Source organism: Cololabis saira, chromosome 7, assembly GCF_033807715.1.
Source record: "Cololabis saira isolate AMF1-May2022 chromosome 7, fColSai1.1, whole genome shotgun sequence".
NCBI classification, from domain to species: domain Eukaryota; kingdom Metazoa; phylum Chordata; class Actinopteri; order Beloniformes; family Belonidae; genus Cololabis; species Cololabis saira.
This window is the reverse complement of record NC_084593.1, coordinates 38,558,190-38,580,381: the sequence shown is the minus strand read 5'-3', so window position 1 is coordinate 38,580,381 and position 22,192 is coordinate 38,558,190. Positions and strand designations below refer to the sequence as shown.

The 22,192-nt window shown below is 41.8% G+C and overlaps 2 protein-coding genes across 3 annotated transcripts in view; both read right to left on the bottom strand.

Annotated features, from left to right (window-relative positions):
* Window positions 1-697: 697 nt before the first annotated feature.
* LOC133447396 (N-acetyllactosaminide beta-1,3-N-acetylglucosaminyltransferase 2-like) lies at window positions 698-3,178 on the bottom strand. The gene has a single exon (XM_061726067.1). The coding sequence runs from the start codon at window positions 3,176-3,178 to the stop codon at window positions 1,754-1,756; it is 1,425 nt and encodes a 474-aa protein (XP_061582051.1). The 3' UTR covers window positions 698-1,753.
* A 5,391-nt stretch (window positions 3,179-8,569) lies between these two features.
* Window positions 8,570-22,192, bottom strand: part of nrg2b (neuregulin 2b) — a 62,541-nt gene continuing 48,918 nt past the window's right edge. For both annotated transcript variants that reach the window (XM_061726395.1, XM_061726396.1), the window contains 5 exons: window positions 21,255-21,384; window positions 18,459-18,586; window positions 16,148-16,363; window positions 13,220-13,403; window positions 8,570-10,092 (listed from right to left, as the gene is read on the bottom strand). In XM_061726395.1, the coding sequence (XP_061582379.1) occupies window positions 9,616-10,092; window positions 13,220-13,403; window positions 16,148-16,363; window positions 18,459-18,586; window positions 21,255-21,384 (1,135 nt within the window). In that variant the 3' untranslated portion in view covers window positions 8,570-9,615. The remainder of the gene's footprint in view (window positions 10,093-13,219; window positions 13,404-16,147; window positions 16,364-18,458; window positions 18,587-21,254; window positions 21,385-22,192) is intronic.

Sequence of the window (22,192 nt, the reverse complement as noted above, 5' to 3'; positions counted from 1 at the left end):
GTTTACTGAGCAATATACAGGATGTGAGGTATTTATAAAACCAAGATTCAGAACAAAAGTGACGGAGCGACATGTTCAGTTTGGGTTGGTAAATGGGACAACCTGGATAAAGAATCTAAACAAGCAAATTAAACATCGTGTTTAAAAACATTATTAAAGACACTATGACTAGAAAATATAATGAATGAGGTACATTTTTTGATCTGTTGCTTTGTGTAGAAGATAATTAATGAAGAGTTAAATACGATGTATTTGATGGAAATCAGTGGCATGCGGCCTGCAGCTGTTTTATTACTTTAATAAATGTTATTTATTTTTGGTTTAATTATTTGTGTGACAGGGGCATATTATAGTGTGTGAAATTTGTCGTATTAATTGTTTTGTAGAGAATGAAATAAATAGATAAAGATTTTTTTTTATGATGACACATGTTCATATCTGCTGTAAATAAGCTTGAAATATAAAGAGCTGTGAGGCAGTTCTGAAACTTTCACGTAGACAAGTTTAACAACCGGAGGTTGTATCCTCCAAACAGCTGCACCTTCATAATAAAATGAATAATGGACTAAAAAAAGCAAAAACAAAAGTGCCACCATTTGGACTGTAACTACATGTATGTAGTTTGCTCAGATTTCAGTACTTTTTTTCCTTCTGTTTGAAAACCTTTTTATCTGGAAAGTTGTCACCAAGATAAAAACTATTTTTTCTGACTAGGTGAAAATCAGCAATAGGGCTTGGTCGCCAAGTTGCATTCTGGGATGCGGCGGCCATGTTGGCAGCGTTGTGAGTGTAAACAAACAGCAGTGTAGTAGCAGTGTAGTAGCACCAAGTGAACAGACGGAATGCTGGAAAGCAACTGGAATTTACTGGGATACCTTAAACAAGGAAGCCAGGGACCGGTATATGGAGAAAATAATGATTATTAAGGGTTTGGATCCATATGAAATCCCTACTAAAGAGTGGAGCTCCGAGGAGGACTTACTGCCGCAGTTCTGCACGACTGACATCTTAGGCTACCTTGTTTGCGAGTTTTTGGCAGCTGCTTTGGTAAATGTTTGACTCACCATGTGTTACAATAAATTAGTATAATAGTACAACATACAGTACATGTTTTGTATTACTCTTACTTTTTTCTTTTCTTTTTTTTTGACTGATATATTATGTGGAAGAGGCTCCGAGGCATGAACAATATTTTTGTTTTCCTCATGGGATTATTTTTTTCATCTGCAGCTACAAATAGAGTTAATATTTTTTCCTCAATAAACTAGTTTTATCTGAAGATTGGGGTTAATCTCACCGCAGAGAGCTGGCCAGCAACTGTGTTTAGCTTGAGAAGTGGGGAATAAAACCCGTGTTTTGATCCGACCCAGTTTGTGTGAGTGTTTGTTTGTGATATACTGAGGAAGGTTATGTTTGGTCGTTACAGCCGCGATCCAAGCGAGCCGATGACTCTTTTACTCTGTTATCTCAGATACTTCTCCGTGGTTCTGCCTCCAGGCAGGAAAGCGGTGAAAAGTTAAACCATTAGCGATCTTTTCCCCACGTCTCTTGTGTGTGGAGCTGCTGCACCCCACAACAGAGCAACGGAATACCATGGTTTAAAGGATAACGGAGAGTAAAGATTACAAGTAGGCTAAGACAAAACGAAGAGGGAGCACGTCTGTACACAGTGCGCAGTGGTCCGAAGAGCAGCTAAGTTAGCTTCCAATATGGCGGCTCCGCCAGGTGATGACGTCAAGACGACCAAGCCCTATTACACTTTAAAGTTTTTCCTTTTTTCTCCTTCCAGAGTCTTGGGGTCTGTCCTCAGAGACACATGTCCACATTGAGTCGACGTGTTCTTCAGGTCGGCCCACAGGTCGGCCATTTGTTTGGGGCTGCGCTTGTGGACCAGGAAGATGGTGTGGTACGAACACGGCTCTGCCGCTTCCTCCTGGGAGAAGTCAAACGTCAGGAAGGCGGGGTGGTGCACGGGGAAGGCATCGAGCCGAAACATGCACATCCCCACATAGACGTCATCGATGGGGAACAGGTGAACGGTTTTGGACACGTCGTGCAGGCGTTTGGCCAGCAGACCCGAGTACACCACCCCTCCCCCGCCCAGGTATAAGGGATAGAGACCCTTGTAGAAGTGGTCTGGGATGAAGTACTTTGAGGTGCGGACTCGGCTGGGCACGGCAGCTTCTATGACATGTCCTATCATGAAGTCTCTCATGGTGTTGTGGGCGTCCGGCTCCTGCAGCAGGTCGTGGAGGTAGCCGACCAGCTTTGGGGTGTTGACAAAGACATCGTCATCTCCCTTAAAGACGAAGTGAGAGTCACAGTGGCGTGAGAACCATCTCCAGAAGAGCACATCCTTTAAGGTGAGGTTGAAAAAGGTGTCTTTAAAGTCCCAATGCAGAATGTCTCCGTGGTGCTGACTCTCGACTCTTAGTAAATCCGATACGTCCCCTCTCAGGTCTTCTGTGGTTTCTTGGCCGAGCAGAAACACCCTGCGGACGTATCCTCCGTAGGCTTCTCCACCGCTGCTGTTGCTCTTCTGTCCCCCCACCCATCCCACTTGACCCCAGGACTTTCGAATGGCTTGTCGGTTCTCATAGTTGGATGCTGTGGTTTTGATGGCGAACAGAATCAGAGGGGGTTCGGTCTCATCCTCAGCCTGAGCTCCACATAATCCGTGTGGCTGGATGAGGGTGGGGTAGCTCCTGCTTTTCATGTAGGTGACATACTCCTGCAGGTGCTCCGGTAGCTGCTCAAAGATGTTTCTGTCACGCCCCGTCATGGTTACCTCAGAGAAACTTTGATTCAGTAGTGAATCACCAAAGCTGGTTCTCTCTGATGCGTCCTTGGCTCTGATGGGGTTCAGGACGGGGTTGAAATGGTAGTCAACGGCCAGTTGGAGCTGATTCCAGATGGCGCTACTGGGGTTCCTCCAGAAATGATGAGGGACTGCAGCAAAATTGCCATCACGTGAAGTCCCCGTGGCCACGAAATGAATATGTTTGGGAGCGGGAGCGGGAGCGGGGGTTGTTCTGAGCAGAGAGCCATCTTTCATGATCATGTTGAGCCTGACAGAGACGTAGACGAACATCAGGGCCACGGAGAGGCAGGGAGTGCACACACAGATCAGCACGCAACGGGAGCGACAGCAACGGGAGCGACAGCAACGCAGCGCCATTACGCTGAGAAGGCAAATAGAGTTGATTAGCTTCTGTAAAACTCAGAATTCAGTACAAAGCTCTGCTTTTATGAAACGTAGTCGTATCGTGTGCCTATCTCCTTGTTTCTACAGAAGCCACACATGGTTTTGGAGATATTTGTAAGGTTTTGGGAGGTACACAATACCACATAATGTGCCTCAAATTTACCACAGACACAAACAAAATTACGCTGCCAAAACTAATTTCTAAGAAAGTGAAAAGGAAGAAAGAAAATGAGACTATTTAGACAATTTTGCTAGTTTTTAGAAGTATAGTCAAGAAATGTTTCTTACTCCATTGGCAGATATTTAGCTAAAAATAATACAATTTAGGCTTATTTCTAAAGGGGCTGTTTTTGCAGTGTAGTAATGGAAAGTTGCCATGCTTGCAGTGTGATGTCAAAGGATAAAAGATCTTACTGAAAAAGGTTTTAGCCACATTTAAAACTTAACTAACTAGCCCATGATGCAATTTTTTTAAACACATAAGCACATGTAATAATTTTTTTTTTATGCATATATGCTTTAGGGTTTTACCAAACCTGTTATTAACCGATAATATATATGCAGAGAAGGGGAGGAAAAACCAAAAAAAAGCACATGTAATCACAACTGTTAAATTCCGGATTACATCCACTACATCTGGAGACATGATGGAAAAGTCCACCTGCTGAGAGATCACATGACTGGATTTGAATCTGAAGAGCTACTGCTAAATGCATTTAGTGGGAACAGTGGTTTCCTCAGACGTCCAGATAATTCGAGGATATTTGAAATAAATCAGAGACTCTATGTGAGCGAATTGTTTGAAATGGAGTGAAACATCAAAAATGCAGGAGGTGAATAAGGAAATGACTGCAGAGTCAGACAACAACATCTTCACACTAAGAACAATGAACTTACTGTGTTCAATTTCCTATTAACAACACAAATAATTACACCCGAGATGAGAAACTCTATGTACTTTTAAAAAGAGAATAGTTTAATTTTCTTACCTGCTTTAAATGGGAATGTCCTCATTCACTGAAAACTGAATTCACTGGTTTTGTGGCTCTACGACCGCAGAGAGAAAAGTTTATTCTGTTCTGTCATGAAGCCATGATGTAAAACTAAGAATGAGGAGAAGCCTGTCGTACTGGGGCGTGTGCGGGAGGAGGGATACACCCACTGACAGACATGATTCAAGGTGACATCAACACTAAACAGGACCATATATATACATATACATATATTAAAAAATAAATAAATAAATAAATATATATATATATATATATATATGGGTCTAATATATATTATATATACATACATATATACATCCTTTTTATAGTCAACATTGCCAGTACCACTGAAACATGACAGGAATAAGCTTTCTTTTCCATCTTTCCATCTCTTTCTTTCCTTTCTTTTCCTAAATGTAATACAGGTAAATTTCACACTGTCAATAAAAAATGTCGATAAAAATCATCAACATGACAGCGTAATAGCCAAGTGGCAAGCAACAATAACTGGTGTCGCAACATGTTCCCATTCACATCTCTACAGCAGAAACCGCATTACGTATTGATCTAGCATGAAACCCCATTATCACTCCAAACCTCGTCACGCCAGTCAGACACAGGTTTAACTGGAATTGAACCAGAGGAATGGACGTTTCTGAAATGTTTGGCTTGGTTAACAAAACCTCAAAGTTCAATCTTGACGCAATTGTTTGATGAAGTCACCAAACTGCTGAAAGGACAAAACCACAAAACGAGTTTGGGGACTTCAAGTGCCTGTAAACAAAGGGGGGAGTCATCAGGGTAACGTTGACTAAACACTACTTCTAAACCCAGCCCTGACCTTCCACCTTTGTGTCAGCTGGATGTCATGTTTATGATTCACATTTTTAGAAACTAATTCAGTTATATATCCAGGTATTTGTTCATGTATATCTGCCTGGGTCTAATTTTCTTATCATTTCATCCACTTTCATCTTTGTTTGTGTTAGATAACGACAGCTGTTGAGTTTTTAATCTTGTGACGTTTTGATTTTGAAACACTGGAGTAATATAAAGACGATGATCCTTTCCACATCGTATGCTCTGACACTTTTTGTGGTTCAGGTATGTAATGTTCTTTTTATTTTGGTACACAGGATGGATGTTTCAGTAACTAATAGTGTGAAACAATAATGCTGTTAAATGTTAAAACACTGGGGGGTTTACTAGCCCAAAAGTTTAACACATTTAAAAATCCCCAAATTCCATCTTTCAGTCCCTTTAAAATTATGAATGTGACTAAATAATTCAAATAATAAGGATTTTACATTTCTCATCTTAAATGAAAACCCGTCAAGAACATGTTTTCATGATTAATATAGAAACGTTCTTGGATTTAACTAAACATTTGATCACAAGTTTTCTTTCACTATAACTTTTCTATTACTGCTCAGAGCTCATCCTTGGCTTTACCTGCTGTGCATTTTCAACAAATTCTCATTTGAAGGTGGCTGTATAATTTAGAGCTATTTTATTTTATTGGGCCATTTTATTTGCTTTTCAATTACATTTACTAAAACATGCCATTCTTCCAGTTTGAATCAAAGTCTGCCCAGCCACATGGGGTTAGGTTGCGGGGAAATGCTGCCCTCTAGCGGCCAGCCGTGTAAACACTTCGACCTGCCTGGCTCTTCCTACTAATGTGAGCAGAGAAAAGCACAAGAATCAGCAGACGTTTGTTACAAAAATGACAGGACTGTTTCAAAATGGTAGGAATAAAGTTTTATTTCTCATATGAAGGGGTGGTTTTGGATTTTTCTTCTTTTACAAGTAGTATGATTTTGATAAAACTTGCAAAAAATTTTCTAGCATATTCCAAGAATGATGGACATGAAGAGAAAGGGATTTATTGCTGAATGTTTAAAATGAAGACACATTATTTTATGTTATTTTATTATTATTATTCTTTTTTTTTTCACCGAGTGGAAAAACAATTTGCTTGCTGCTTTTTCCATGCACCCAACTACCAGTACCACTAGGACATGCAGGGTATTTTGTGGGGTGAGAAAAGAGGAGGAGGAGGAGGAGGAGGAGGAGGTCGAGGAGGGTACAGGAGAGGGACAAAGAAGGAGAAAAAGGGGGAGTAGGAGAGTTGATAGGCAAAAAGACAAACCGCTTGAACAACAAACATGGGAGGGCTGTGTTGGTGTGAGTGTGTGTCACGGTGTGTGTATGTGTGTGTGTGGGTGTGTGTGTAAGTGTGTGTGTGTGTGTGTAAGTGTGTGTGTTCATATGTATCTAACAGGGTGAGGAGAAGGAAGGTGGGATTGTTAACAATTCGACTAGCTCTAAAAGCACACTATCCTCACTTGCAGTTTTTCCACATTGCAAATCCCAGATTGGTTACAATGATAGTAAGACAGAACTAGGCAGACTTTGGGCCAGCTACCCAAATTATACTTTTTTAATATTTCTAATATGATTCCCCTGAATAAGAGGGGGTTGTCATCATTTTTAGGCTACTTTCTATTATCTGTGATCCATGCATTTCCTTTGTGAATAAAACAAAATAAAAACAACTCTACTTAGAGATGGACTCGTATAGGGACGCGTATTTTGACAGAATTGTTGAAAAGGGCGTCGAGTGGAATCAAATTTGACATGATCAGCTGAATGTTAGTGTGCTGTTTGGTGTACTCCCAATGGCATATTAAATTCATCTGCTGGTTGCTTCTGAAGGTCCTAAGAGGCTGAGGACAACATGAAGGCGCGGGTGGGGTGGGTGGAGGGGGGGAAGGGAGGGGGGCACAAAGAGACAGGCCATTCAGTCAATATGACCAAGCAAAAGAAGCTCAATCAATAAAAGTAAAATGCTGATCAAATATGCAGAATTATCATGTTTGGAGCAAAAAAAAAACTTGGAAATGCTTCTTTAGCAGTAAGGGATGTTTTTTCTCTCTCTTTCTCTTTTTTTTCTCTTCTTCTTCCCCCGAATAGAGTTGTGCCTTTGCTCGTGTGGCGAGATGCAGGAACGATTTTTTGGAGCCGGCAGCTGAGGGAGCACCGGTGAAATTTCAAGATATTGGTAACAGGAAAGAAAAAGGGACTAACCAGAATAATATCCTCCTCTTAAAGGGCAGGGGGGGTGGGGGTGGTTGGGTTCAGGGGGTGGGGGGAAAGTACCTAGCCACACCCCTGCAAGGCAAACAGATGTGGTCTGAACACAATTTCATTTTTTCATCTTCACCATCGACTTTGTGAATTACACACAACTACTCACATGCTAACTTACACATGTAACAACCTTTCAACGTAATTAAGGAAAGAAAAAGGAAAAAAGAAGCAATCTAATAGCTCTTCTGACTCCAAAACTTCATCCTGTTTTTAATCGGGGGCCATGGTTGAATGCAACAGAACTGAGTGAGGGTGTCGTGGATCTGGCCCTGTGGACTGAACTGTGACTGAGATGACGCGCTCTCTCTGCTTCGAGTCTTTTGGTTGTGATGCGATGGGGAAGTCCTGAGACACAGTGCGGCTCTAAGCTGCTGGCATAGGAAACGGGTGGACTGGGCAGTCCACGGGAGGCCAGAGTCAGGCTGGATTACAACTGGATTGGTTGGGTTGGGTTTGGGTCGACAGCTCCCTGACCAGTGACAGCTCATGGAGGGAGGTTCTTACAGTGCAGTGGAGCTTCTGGCAGCGTGATAGGTGGTGAGAGGAACATGTCACACAAACGAGAGACCACACCCACCAAGGTGAACACAGGCGCCAACCAAATGAGGCTTCATGAGGTCTACGGACTGTCTACAGGCATGCACACAGTACTGGAGTTGAGGGGGGATGAGGGGGGATGGCATCCCCCCCTGAAATAAAAACGGTCAAAATCATCCCCCCTGTAAAACTGCCATTCCCCCTTTCCATCCCTTATGTCATTTCATCAATGAATGTGGTTTTACTGCTATTTCAACATTTAGAGTCATCACCAGAAAAATAACACCAGAAAAGATACTTATTTGACAATTTTCACCTGTTTCAAGTAAATTTTCACTTGAAATAAGTAGAAAAATCTGCCAGTGGGACAAGATTTATCTTATTATTACAAGCAAAAAAATCTTGTTCCACTGGCAGATTTTTCTACTTGTTTTAAGTGAAAATCTACTTGAAACAGGTGAAAATTGTTGTTTTTTTCAAGTGTAATAATTTTTTTTTACTAAAATTAGACATTTTAACTAGAAATAAGACAAATATTCTTGTTAAGATTTAGAGTTTTTGCAGTGATCCATTTTACTTATCCTGTGAAGGACAGAGTCATATTGATAAGTTCAGAAAACTGTTTTTTATTGTTGTGTTTTGATGTATTTGATGTAAGCCCAGTGGATATTTAAAGCTTACAGAAGGCTGCATTTAACTGCTGCTATGTCATTCCTGCAGTATTTCTGCAGGTGTTTTGGTCACTGCTATTATTTGTAATATATTATATTATTTGTAATCAGCACAAATTATCTGTCCCCGTATGATAAAATCCACCATCCCCCCTGATTTGTTTTACAACTCGAGTACTGCATGCACACACACACACACACACACACACACACACACACACACACACACACACACACACACACACACACACACACACACACACACACACACACTGCAACCACCACCAATGTGATGGCAGCACCCTGAACACCTCCACAGGAATCTGAAGTCACCTTTTCTCAACTCCCAAACTCTCACCAGTTTACAGAACTCCCCACCTACAGGCAGCAGACCAGGACATTCATGGCTGATGTGTGTTCATCCGAGAAATCTACCCCCCCAACACATCCGGGTGCGTCAGTGACCAGATGTCCCTGTGAAACAAACGCATCGTGTGGATCACACTCATGTAAACGGACACCTTTTACACAGGAGGAATCAATATTGCATGATGACATAATCAGATCACAGTTCAAAAAGAGGAAGATCCCAAATCAGAGAAAAAAAACCAAACAAACAAAGCAATAGGAAGGAAGAGGGTTGGTCTCTATAAAAATGAGGAGTCTTTATAAGAAAGGCTACAAAAACTCAATGGGACCTCCGACTTCAGCATACAGCAAAAGGCACCACAATATTATTCTATTTATCTAACTTGTGAAAAAATTGGCACATAATTCTCTTTTTTTTTTTTTCATCTCTCATAATGCTGTAAATCAAAAAACTTTACATATAAATATCCCCCCAATATAAAAAAAGTCTTTGCTGTTAGCTAGTAGACAATTTTTGCTGAAATGAAAATAAATATTTCCTTTGTTTAGAATATCTGTCTGTTATACAAAATAAAAATATTTCTCCTAGGTGCAGGTTTCTAGTCCACTGGTTGTGTGTAGGAAGAAGGGGGTGTCTAAAGTGGAGGGGCGGGGTGTGGCAGGGGTGTCGGGGGTCGGGGGTCGGGTCTTAAAGGGGCATGTTGTCGGCCTTGGAGCGCTGCGCCGGGGGGCCGCGGCTCTGCCCGTTGCTGCGCGTTCCCGGCCGACTCAGCCCGCGGTGAGTCCGCGTGTCCGCCCCCGAGGAGGAGCGGTACCCCGAGACCGTGAGGGGCGGGTCCATATTCATGTTCTGCATACTGAGGAAAGGCGTGCTTTCCCCGTGAGCGTCGTCCTCCTCGTCCTCGTCCTCCTCCTCGTCCGACTGGCTGAAGCTCTGGGAGCTGTAGTCCCGCAGCCCCGCCGAACGCTGGGACACGTGTCCGTTGAGGCGGTTGCGTCGCGGACGCCGTCGGCTCCGGATGGGTTCCCGTGAAGAGGCGTACTCCTGCGTGGTCTCGTAGGCCTCGTCATCGGGGAGGCGGTAGGGGCTGGACGGGAGGCTCCCCGTGCTCTCCGTCAGGTAGGGCCGCCGCGGGCGCCGGGGCTGCCGGTATAAACTCCCGTCCTGAAACGCAGACCAAGAGCAAACTGAAACAGCGCCACGGTTGCATGTAGGGGTGGGACGATACGGTAACTCACGATTCAATACTGTGGCGATATGTGGCCCACGATAGTGATATTATCACGATACACGATATCTACGATATTCGATATATTGTAACAAATTTCATCGATACATCACGATATATGTGACTGAAAAAGAAAAAAATATTAGTGTTGTCCCGATTGATCGGCCGCCTGATCGATTATGCCCGATCACGGCATTTTCCAAACATCGGTATCGGCCAAAAAAGTATCGGAACATGCCTAGTTATTAATGTTTTTAATATATATTAAATCGTTTTATACATCGCTGCATTTAACGTCACTTCTGGCCGGCCGGAATTGATGAAGTAAGCAAAACTAACATGGTTTACATGTTTGAATTGTGAAATTTTATATATGTTCATGTTGCATTAATTTGCTGATATTCATTTCATGCCATTCAGAATGTTGCACTAAGGCTAAGCCAAAAAGTATTTTAATTTTTCTTGTGTTTGTGAGTTTGACTGGATGTCATTCAACTACCTCTTTTGAAGTTAAATTTATTCATTTTTGTTTTTGCACTATTCTGCACTTTTTGTTTTAGTTTACAATTTCATGTTTTTACATTTTGTGGCACCAGTGCTGATAAGCTTTGTTGAAATATATGTCCATGTTCTCCAATGGACAATAAAAGAAACTTGGGATAATTTAGTTTTAGTCCTCTTTTTTTTTTTTTTTTTAATTCATTGCCAAAATGTATCTGATCGGGAAAAAGTATTGGAAATGTATCAGGAGCCAAAAAAAGTGATCGGATCGGGAAAAATCGGGGTCGGCAGATACTCAAACTCAAGTGATCGGGATCGGATCGGGAGCTAAAAAATCCTGATCGGGACAACCCTAAAAAATACCCATAAAAAGGAAAACGTCTGTACTTCATACAATGTACAAAGAAAGTGCATTTGTATATAAACCTCACTGCCTCCTAGTCTTGTAAATGTAAACACTGTACAGTTGGACAAATTGAAGTGCATGAACAATAGTGCGGTGACAACCGCATAAATCCATTATATGTGTTGTAATAAAATATCGATATTTGCCGTCAGTTTATCGATTATTTATTGCGACAGAGAGTGCAACAATATATTGCAATATCGATTTTATTCCCCACCACTAGTTGCATGTCAATCTATTTGCAGGAATATTGCTTTACTTTTAGGTCTTCCATCCCAACCCACAGCAAAGGTGATTTTAGTTTCACATCTTCACTAAGCTGAGTTAAACATTGCAAAAGTTAAATTGTACCTCTGTAATAAAATATCTTCTCTTGTCTACCCAGAAACCTCTGCAGCAAGCAGGGAGTTCAAAAGTCTAATTAAAATATGATATTCTTCGTCCTGAAGAATAGACGTTCACCAAAAACGTTGTCATTTACAAATAAACCTGACCTGGTGATTCTTCGTCGTCCACCTGCTATTTCAAACATAATCAGCGATCCCCACCTTTGTCGTTTATTATCATTTGCAGTTTAGATATTTATCCGCAGCTGAAAACAGTCTCAAAGACGTCTACCAATTCCTCCTGTGCTGCACAGAGCCGGTTGCCCTCCAACCAGGAGGTTGGCGGATCGATGCCTCGCCCCGTCGTGTGCTGGCGTGTCCTTGGGCAGGACACTGAACCCCACATTGCTCCCTAGTGTGGTCATTAGTGCACCGGAGGAAGAGCAGCAGCTCTGCTGTGACTATGCAACAGAGGCACCGGAGCACGGCTGTGTGTGCAGAACCTGGATAAACGTAAGACTAATCAGTAAAGCTAATGATCATGGCTCATTTTGTTTCTTATGATATAGGCTAATGCTCCTCTTTGCCGCTGCGCTCCTTTTAATGCACAAGCCAGGTCTCAGTCTGGCCCGTTCTCATCTCTGCTCCTACGACACCAGAACCAGCTATCGGATGCTGAATTTTGTTCATCGCTTCCAAGACGCTTTGATAAAAGTGTCTGCTAAATGTAAATGTTAAAGGGGACCTATTATGAAAAACAGGTTTTCTCTTGCTTTAACATATATAAAGTGGTCTCCCCTCAGCCTGCCAACTCAGAGAAGGAGGAAAGAAACCAGATTCTGCAGTGTCTGTACAGCCGCCCGGATGAGCCGTCCAGTGTGATGTGGATCTACGAGCCATTCAGATTCCAGATTAGCCTCCGATGCCTGAAACCACGGCCACAACAATAAAACTGTGTAACTGCCTGCGAGCGTCCGACTATCGCATCGCACTGCGTGACATCGGACGCTCTCTGTCCATCTCCAGCAGCTGCCACTTTATTGAGGTTTTTGTAGTGAAATGAGGAGGAATCATAGAGATAACTTCTCATTTCAACTAACTGGATCAGCCGTTCCTCATCCGTGACTGTTTAGCTCCTTTCAACCGGCTTTCAACGTGAGCGACAGGAAGAAAATAGAAGCAGGGCGTCCAACAAATGTTCAGCTCAAAACGGCGCGACGAGTCGCGCTGCGTCGCTCGCGGCCAGTTAGGACAGTCCAATAAAAAAATAAAGCAATGGAATTGATTTTGTCGCTGACGCTCGCTCGCATTGCATGCAGTTATGACACGGCGTAAAGGCTGATTTATGGTTCCACGTTACACTAACGCAGAGCCTACGCCGTAGGCTATGCCGTACCCTACGGCGTAGGCTCTGCGTCGATTTAACGCAGAACCATAATTCAGGCTTAACTCCGCTGGCCGGAGCTTCCACCATTTTTTCGTAGCGGTGTATCGTGTCATTCAGGCAGCCAATCAGCACAGTGCCTCATTATCATAGCCCCGCCCACTCAGAATCCCTCATAGATAACGAGGTTAGAAACGGTAAAGATAAAGACATGGCCCAGAGGCTGAATTTCAAATTTATATAGAAAAAACAATCAAAAGATTGTTTTTAAGACATTCAAGGCCTGTTTAAAATAGACATTAAATGCCATAATAGGTCCCCTTTAAGTTAAGCCCCAAGTAGGGCTTGTTCTCATCATTCGTTTCCTGGAAAAGATGCAGAACAGCAGCAGCCAGTTCTGTCAATGACGATAAGTGATCACCGTTATGCTGCACGTGCACACGTACATCGGGGCATCTGAGCAGCGGCTGGTCGTCGTCCCTGTGGTAGGCGGCGGCAGCAGGAGGGAGCGACAGGGCGTGGGTTGTGTTGGGAGAGGTGATCTGGAAGGTGGGCACCTGGGGGGGCAGCGGCGGGTAGTGAAACTCCACAGGAGACAACCGTGCCGGCGTGGTCAGCGCAGACACGTACCTGGGTGGAGAGAAAAGATCAGAACAAAAATGGCTGAAATGTCCTCTGGACAACACAAACATACATCTCACCCTCGAACCCACTTGAACAGAGTTGGGTCAATCGGCCTTTTCCTTTTATGCACTGCAAGTTTGGAATGAGCTACAACACATACTCAACTTGAAATATTTACCTTCTCTTGACATGTTCAAACATATGTTAAAATCAGTTTTCACAGAACAATGTCTTTGTTTTTAATCAAGTGCCATTATTTGTCATGAATTCTTTTTAGCTTTCTGATCCTTGTATGTTTTATGCTTGTTTGTTTCTTGTTTTGATATGTTTTTATTTTTTTGTAAAGTTACTTGTCCTTGTATGTATTTTCTTTTATATGAAACTGAATTTATTTTTCTGCTCCCATTTTGACCAGGACTCCCTGGCAGAAGAGATATTGTATCTCAATGGGACTTTCCTGGATAAATAAAGGATAAATAAATAAAAAAAAAAAATAAATAAAACCCTGATTACTAAACGAAAGCAAGACCCACACTTCAACCCCTTAATGGTTTTTACATTTCAGCCTATAAGACTGTACTGACGGGCCATTCTGCCCCGCATGCAGTACAATCAACTACCTCCAGGTCCTTTTGTGGCCCAGAGCAACAACTTTACACAATAATAAACCAAACTACAGTTATTGTCATGTTATGTGTGGAGTGATTTTGTCAGACAAAGGCTCAATGTGCCATTCACTCCTGCTTAATATCATGTAAAACTGTTTAAGGTAACAGAGAGCGCAGGTTTCCTATGAATAAACAGCACAGACAGGAGGATGGAAGAAAAACAAACATCTCATTAAAAAAATAAATAGCTGAGATCAGATGAGGCTACATAAAAGCAGTAGCCACCCCCAGTTCCTGCATATTAGATTAAAATCAGCGTTGACATTTCTGTAGCATCTTATTCCATTAAACTTGAGTCCCCACTAATTACTCTTCCTGGTGTTTGGACAGATTGACCATTTGTTGAATGACGGGTTCAGTATTTTTACTGCTTTTGGTCTCATCAATGAGCAGACGGAAGTTTGGATTAAGTCATCACTTAAATCCGAGCGAGTGAATTGCGGGCCGGGCCCCGCCTCTCTGACACAACAGCACTCTACCCAACATTAGCTAATGAGGTTTAAGCTTTTTCTCAGTGCCTCTTCTCCATTTGTTTTCTGTACCACTTGTCCACTTTACAGCTGGATCTGACCCAAGATGAAACTGGACAACATGAACCTGCTGTTCGAGTCGAACCTGAAGTCAGAATCTTAAAATTCTGATTTCCAGGCTCTTAAAGAGACACAACAACTTGGCTGACAGCATGGGGGTATTTATACACAAGACTAAACGCACGAAGCCTGTCGAACACACTGCTTTAAGTTCGTCAGGGTAACGAAGATGCCTGCGGTGTCACATGCACTCTGTCTCGTATCATTACATCCGACATGCTGGTGTTCACTTCCTCTGGATGCTGCAGAGGCAACATCTGGCTCTGGAAGATGGGAGTTTTTATTTCAAAAGGTCTTTGGATTGTGGGAGGAGCAAGAAAACTATATTAAACACACACTAACATGTTAAACTTTGAACTTAATTGTCCAAATCAATCAGAAAGATGTACAAAACATCCATACGTACAGGGGCGTCAATTGGGTATGAAGGTACGGCAGCCGCCACACCGTGGCTTCAAGGGAAAATGTAAATGTTTGTTTTTTAAATACATTTATGGAATTACTCTGTGTCTATTTGTATTGATTATTCTATTACTTAATACATATAGAATAACTACAAATGCAAATCAGAACAACATGATCGATTTCACTAGTTATTTTACACTGCAAAATCTCAAAATCTTAACAAGAATATTTGTCTTATTTCTAGTTAAAATGTCTAATTTTTAGTCAAAAAAATCTCATTGCATTTAAGACAAGACTCAAAAACAACCATTTTCACCTGTTTCAAGTAGATTTTCACTTAAAATAAGTGGAAAAATCTGCCAGTGGAACAAGATTTTTTTGCTTGTAATGAGAAGAGAAATCTTGTCCCACTGGCAGATTTTTCTACTTATTTCAAGTGAAAATTGACTTGAAACAGGTGAAAATGGTCAAATAACAAGTTATATTTCTGGTGATGACTCTTGTTTTAAGTGTAATGAGATTTTTTGACTAAAAATGAGACATTTTAACTAGAAATAAGACGAATATTCCTGGTAAGATTTTGAGTTTTTGCAGTGAGCGAGACTGCATTTGAAAAAGTTCAAATTTTCTTGACCACACAGATAAGCTACATAGCAGACTTCTGTGATGAGTATTTGCTGGACGTGTTGATTGATACTCTAGTTATGTTCTGTGACTCGTAACCTTGCCATGCCTTAGCTTTGACTGAATTAACGCCACTGCCAACGTCCCTAAGTATGTTGTGGTAATAAATGAATGTGGCAAAATAGAAATCAAGGAGTGTCATGAATTAAGAAGATCAATGAACAAAAGTCAAAAGTACTTTTTAGGATGTTGATCTGATTTCATGTCCTGAAAGACATGTATAGCCCAACGATGCAGTGATTTCCTATAATATTTAACACTGGAGGAGTGTAGGAAAAGATGTAGTCATTTCAATGATGCACCACTGGAGGTCGCCAGAGAGTAAAGGAATCAGTGTCATAAAAAAACCAACCCAAAACAAAACCAAACAGTGTTTGGGTAATTAGGTATCCCCCTTCACTACCTGTCACTGTGAGGTGAGTCTCTGAGCGAGTCGTAGGAATCCCCGTACTGCATCCCCGGTCCGGACATGTCCGCGCAGCCCCAGTGGGCCGCCCGCCTCGCCATGCACGCTGGGCTGCTGCACTTACTGGTTCCCACTGAGCTGGAGAGCCCACCTGACTGGCAGTCTGAGTTCACGCTCTCTGATCGCTCCATGCTCCACGTCTGCTCCTCGTGTCTGCAGGTGTGGGCGCCAACACAACAAGTTTGAGAGGTTACAGTGATGCTGAGCAGGCAGGAGTGATGAGGAGTGAAAATACCTTTGTCAAATAAAATATAAAGTGATCACTCTGATGGGATGTTTGATCTGGTCTGTGTCGTATGTTTGGGGAACAAAATTGATAAGTTGATCTTATTTGCTTTGAGATCTGTTACTTTGCTGACAATATGAGGCTAAAATACTTCCTGTTGTTTTCTCCTAAACGCCATTTAATTTAGCTAAAATGAATCGCAAGCCTCCAACAATTTCTATAAATAAATAAACATAAGTTGATATACTCAGTGTAGCGGGGAGGTAAAAATAAGAAAGTAAAGATCTTAGGTGATGTCAACAGGTGGCTGTAACAATGGCAGAAAGCAGAAAGATGAGCGGAGGATCTCCACCGTGTCAACAAATGTGTGAGAAAATGACTGAAACGTTATCAAAACAATCAAAGAAGGACTGAAATTAACTTGCATATGTCCCCTGCTGCAGCATACGGCACGATTAAATAATACCAGGAATTCAGCCTCATGTTGTCACAGACGAGAGATTACTTTTAGAAACTTCAGTCAAACATTACCTCACACTGCTACACTCACAAATCTAAAACTGTTGTGCAAAAAGGAAGCCCTATGCTAACATTGCAGAGATGTAGAACCAACACATCTGGGCTCAAAGGCAGTTGGGATGGATCGTCACAAGACACAATATGAAGTACAGTCAGATCAATTAATATTCCAGATCTTCTTTGATAAAAATGGATAGGATGTGCTCCAGACCAGAGGTGACGAAGACCGTCCCAAAGCCAGGCTCCGATGTATCAACTCCCTTAGCAAAGACCGTTTACTGCTCTGTGACAGCTGAGTTATTGCAAAAAAAAGTATGTTGAGATCTTCAGGCAACACGTGGCTCCTTCAGGAACAGCTCTTTTGTGGGGAAGTCCCTGCATCTTCCAACGAGACAGTTCAAAGCAACGTCCTGCACACATGAACCAGGTACGGCTGAGGAAGGCGAGATGGTGAGATTGTGTGGTGAATTATGAAATGAAAAATGCAACAGCGACAAGCCCGTGCTGTCACACGTCTTCAGGCGCGTTTGCAGGAAGAATGAGACACAATTACAAAGGAAACGCTTCATCATATTCCTGATGCCAAAATTCCTTTCAAGCGTTACGAGAAGGAACCGCAATAATGCCGCAAGTTGTAAAACCTTTACTGTCCAAACCTTTTTTGGAATGAAACGCATTAAATGGACGTAAATTAACTGATGAAATGAAGCTTAATAAAAAAAGATTAAAAAAAAAGTTGAAATATGCTTCATGTAGTCTGCAGAGAAATACAATCGTGCGTCCGAAATGCCATACTAAAAAGTATATACTAAAAAGTATACTTAAATACGGCACACTTTTGAGTAAATATCAGTAGTGTGCATTAATTCGGACGTACTATTAAGAGCGCACATGTCACTTCCTGCTCTAGGGAGGGGGGGGAGTTGTTACCATGGTAACCTGTCACAGCAGCAGTAGCACTGCTCCGCTATTTCCCGTTCATTCTGGCCGAAACAAGATGACATTATATAATATTATTATATACGAATATTATAATATTAATATTATATAATAATATTATTATACTTAATATTATACTTATGACATATACGTATCACTTAGCAACCAAACGCCGCTGCATTGCATTGTGGGAAGTTTCTGCTCAGCTAGTGTCCATCAATCCACACTAAAAAAAATATCTGGAATGAGTATGGATAGAGCTACTATTGAGTACGTTCTAATGTTTAGGACGCACTAAAAAATCTCGCACAATCATTTTGCATACTCATTAGGGTGGAAGTATGCAATTTCAGATGCACCCAATCAGTATGTTTTTGTTTTTATTTCTATTTTCTGTAAGTTTTCAGCTTTTCCTGGTTTAACAGCTTCAGTGTTTTGCGTTTTTTTTTTTTTATGAACCCCAAATTACTCCAAAATTCTGCATATTATTAAAAACCAGGGCTGAATAAAAGACCAGTATATGTACTATGTGAAGGTGTTGCGTTGATGCGTGCGTGCGCCCACCTGGAAGCGTGTGAGGCAGTGGTAGAGTGGTGGGAGCGGGTGGATATCCGACTGCCTGCATAGTTGCCTGCACCCTCAGCTCCGTGACTGATCACACATTCTGTCGTAGGGATGCTCTTGGGGATGTACTGAAATAAAAAAACAGATATATAAACATCAGAAAAGACATGATGACTTCTTTAGTTGCTTTAGCCTCACTCTAATATTCATAAGAAAGACTTGAAAAACACAGGAAACAGAATGAATACAAGCAAACAGAGCAGATATAAAGAGAGGCCTCTGTTTGTGGGTGTTTCTGTTTTTACTGCTTCCACCGTTGCTGACTCATGCTCATATCATCTCCAAGAAATGGTAGGAGTTTTCTGCTCTCTCTCTCTAGCACGTGTCAGCGTGGTGGCACTACATTTCCCTGGGTTATCTGTGAATCACAGATTTATCAACCTGAAGACTTTTTCGAGAGCAAAAGTGGAATTGAAGGCTCAAGAGAAAACTTTGTCAAGTTGAATCCAAGCTGAAAAAAAAACACCTGAAAGCATCCAGAGCATCATCAAATAAAAAAAATATGATAAATATCTGTAAGCCAAACTCAGGAGACACGACCCGGCCCACGCTGCCTGCACGGGCTTCTCAGGTGAAGCCGATATCCAGATCCACTGCCTCTTCCTTCATTTGTCCTTAATTTAGTATTAATGAATATTTGAGGATATTCTGAACATTTTAACACCCAAATCCTATTTATAGGGTGCTTATATTTAATTAAAAGTACTGATATGTCTAGTCTTATTTGAGCAGTGGCTGGAGGCTCTGATAGAGATTAGATATCCCTTTCCAAAAAACTTGATATACTAAAAAACTACGGATAAAAAGGTGATTTTAATTGCTCTGGATGCGAAACGTTTTCCTTCTCATATTTGTTTTATTTTTTTTCACAGTGATCATATTTTTCATTTGATGATGCTCTGGATGCTTTCAGGTGGAGATCCGTTCAGCACCAGCCACTGTGGTGGCTCTCACCGAGTTTGGCTCTGCATCGTCTCGCTAGGATGAGCACAGATCTTCTTGTAAAACATGCCACAACTGAACGGGAGCACATGTCGCTCCAGCAGCAGCCAGCGCTGCTCAGCACGAGGAGGGCCGTCACAAATGTGCAGCATCTCAAAGACTCTCCATCACGGCTCTTGAGCTGTTGCCAAGGAACATAATCAGCTTTGAGACTTCTCACTTGTTCCTGCAAGCCCCGCCCCCTTTTCTGTATGCTCCGTCCAAGCTTGCAACACATAAAAATAAAATCACTATGCTTTTAAAAAGACAAGAATATGTGTCACTGTACTATGTTTCATTAAATGAGGGTTTCAGTGATTTTAAATGATGTGGTTTATTTATTTAGTTGTTTAATGTTTGTTTTTAGTGATATTAAATATGGCCGCAAACATTGAGCTTAACCAGCATTTCCAATTATCTACACATCTTATTACATTTAATGAACCAGAAGTATTTTGTGAAATTTGTTTTTAGCTTTGATGTGTTGTTTTATCATCACATCACATCAAGAAAAATTCAATAAATCAAGAATGGCAGCGGTCACGTGACGGCCTTACATTGGGTCTTTGTTCGTATCAGCTTGGCTCTCATCTCATGTTTATTTTAATTTACACTGCAACAATATCATTTGCCTTTGGGGATTTATAAATTGTTATTCAATTCCATTCACTTCTAAATTAATTGAACTCAATTCATTTCAATTAAGTCATTTCCCCCGCGTGGCGTGTACTCCCGGTGGCCAGCACGTGTGAAAATAATGAGCTGTCTCCCCTACCACTTCTCCACAACTTGAGCCCAATGAATCCTGGCATCGTCATTTTGAAATGTGCCCATACCAGCAGGGAGGAACGGGAAAATCAGCCATCAGCATATCCTGCTACTCAGAGCAGTTTTTGGGAGGTGAACGCAGACCTGACCAACTTTTTCCTATGTCTCTAAAGTCACCGGGCAAACCAAAGCTTTTATTATTATCATCTTCATTGAAATGCAGTTGCTTAATTGCTCTTACTCTCAATGTTAAATGGTATTTGATGGTTTTTTCTGACAACATTTCTCTCTCCAAGATGCTCCTTCACTACGGTTTCATGACGTGTTGGACAGTGTTGACTTTGGTAGTTTCAGCACTAAACAGCAGTGAACCCACCAATAATCAACCCCTTCTGAAACAGAACAGCGTCTTTTCCAACTTGTTTAAAGAAAATACTTTAATTCACTTCAAAATCACATCAGATCAGGAGGACCTGCATCAGAACCTGCATCAGAATCTGCTACAATCCAGCTGATATGACAAGAGGTGAAACCACAAAGTACGAGCGACATCTTAAAAAGCACCACGACATCGTGAACAGTAAAATGTAAGAAGTGATGTAACGCTGGTGATCATGTTTCTGTTAAGCCAATGAAACGCTGATACGGCGGCACCGAGCCGTCTGTGACAGTAACAGCTTATGAAAAACTCCTCACGGAGGCGGAGGGAGATAACCAACTCTATTACCCACTTCTAGCTTATCAACACAGTCACTAAATACGGGATTGAAAACCTTATCAGAACGCTTGACAAAAGACAAAAACCCACATATTTCAGTCAAGTTACCCTCCCAGAATTTCATACAGACCAAAGTTGGAGATGGAGCTGAAAATGTGTTTTATGCCACGACGGCTGGTTAAATTACAATCACACTCGAAAAAAAACTGCGGCCATTTTTAATGTAAGTTACATTTGACCTGCGGTGTGTTTCTGGCGCCGAGACTCACGTCGTCCAGCTGGATCACCTCAGGACCAGGAACCGGGGGGTTGGGCCCGTTGGCCATGATGCGGTTAGGCTGCTCCGCGCACGGGTTCTGGTTCTGGTGCAGGTGACTCTGCATCTTCCTCCTCTGCTTCCTGTGTCAGTGGTGAGAATGGATGCAAAATAAGCACACATACGCTCCTGCGCTGTATTTTATTGTCCAGAGAATTCACAGCCATTGACAGTTTGGACAAACGTGGCAGACCACATGTCCAAGAAACAGAATTATTGGCATTTAGCTGAAAACTCGGCTAGGCTTCAAAGGACATTAGCAATTCACTACTTGACTTATTCAAACTGCTCTATATTGTGAGCTAAGCCGGCCATACACTGTGCGATTATCGGCTTGTTTTGAGCCGATTTTCCAGTCATGCGATTATTTTTGGATCGGGCCGGATTTCGACCCAATCGTTGGTCGTGCCTCGTGCAGTATACGTGGGGTAACGACGAGAGATTAACACCTCACGACGAGAGATTAACACCTCACGACGAGAGATTAACACCTCACAACGAGCTCCCGATCACGAATCGTGTGCTCGCAAGAAAATCAAACGTGTTTGAAATCCTGGTCGTGCTACGACCCGATTTGCCTCATCCTTTCGCAGAGAGCATGTACAATCTCTCATGTCACGTCAAAAACTATTATTTGTATTTTAAAGTGTTTCAAATTCACATTACAAATCATGTTTTAATAGCAAAAAAAAGACATTACCAACGTCTGCCCAGCCAATTCCTTGTCCAATCACGGCGTTGTCTAATCTTTTTTCATTTATCGCCACACAGAATGGTACAAATTGTGTCTAAAAATGATGCGCAGTGCCCACCCAATCAGAAACGGTACAGATATTTTGTGATTTCTTTTTATATATATAAAAAAATAAAATTATAAAAAAATAAAGGATC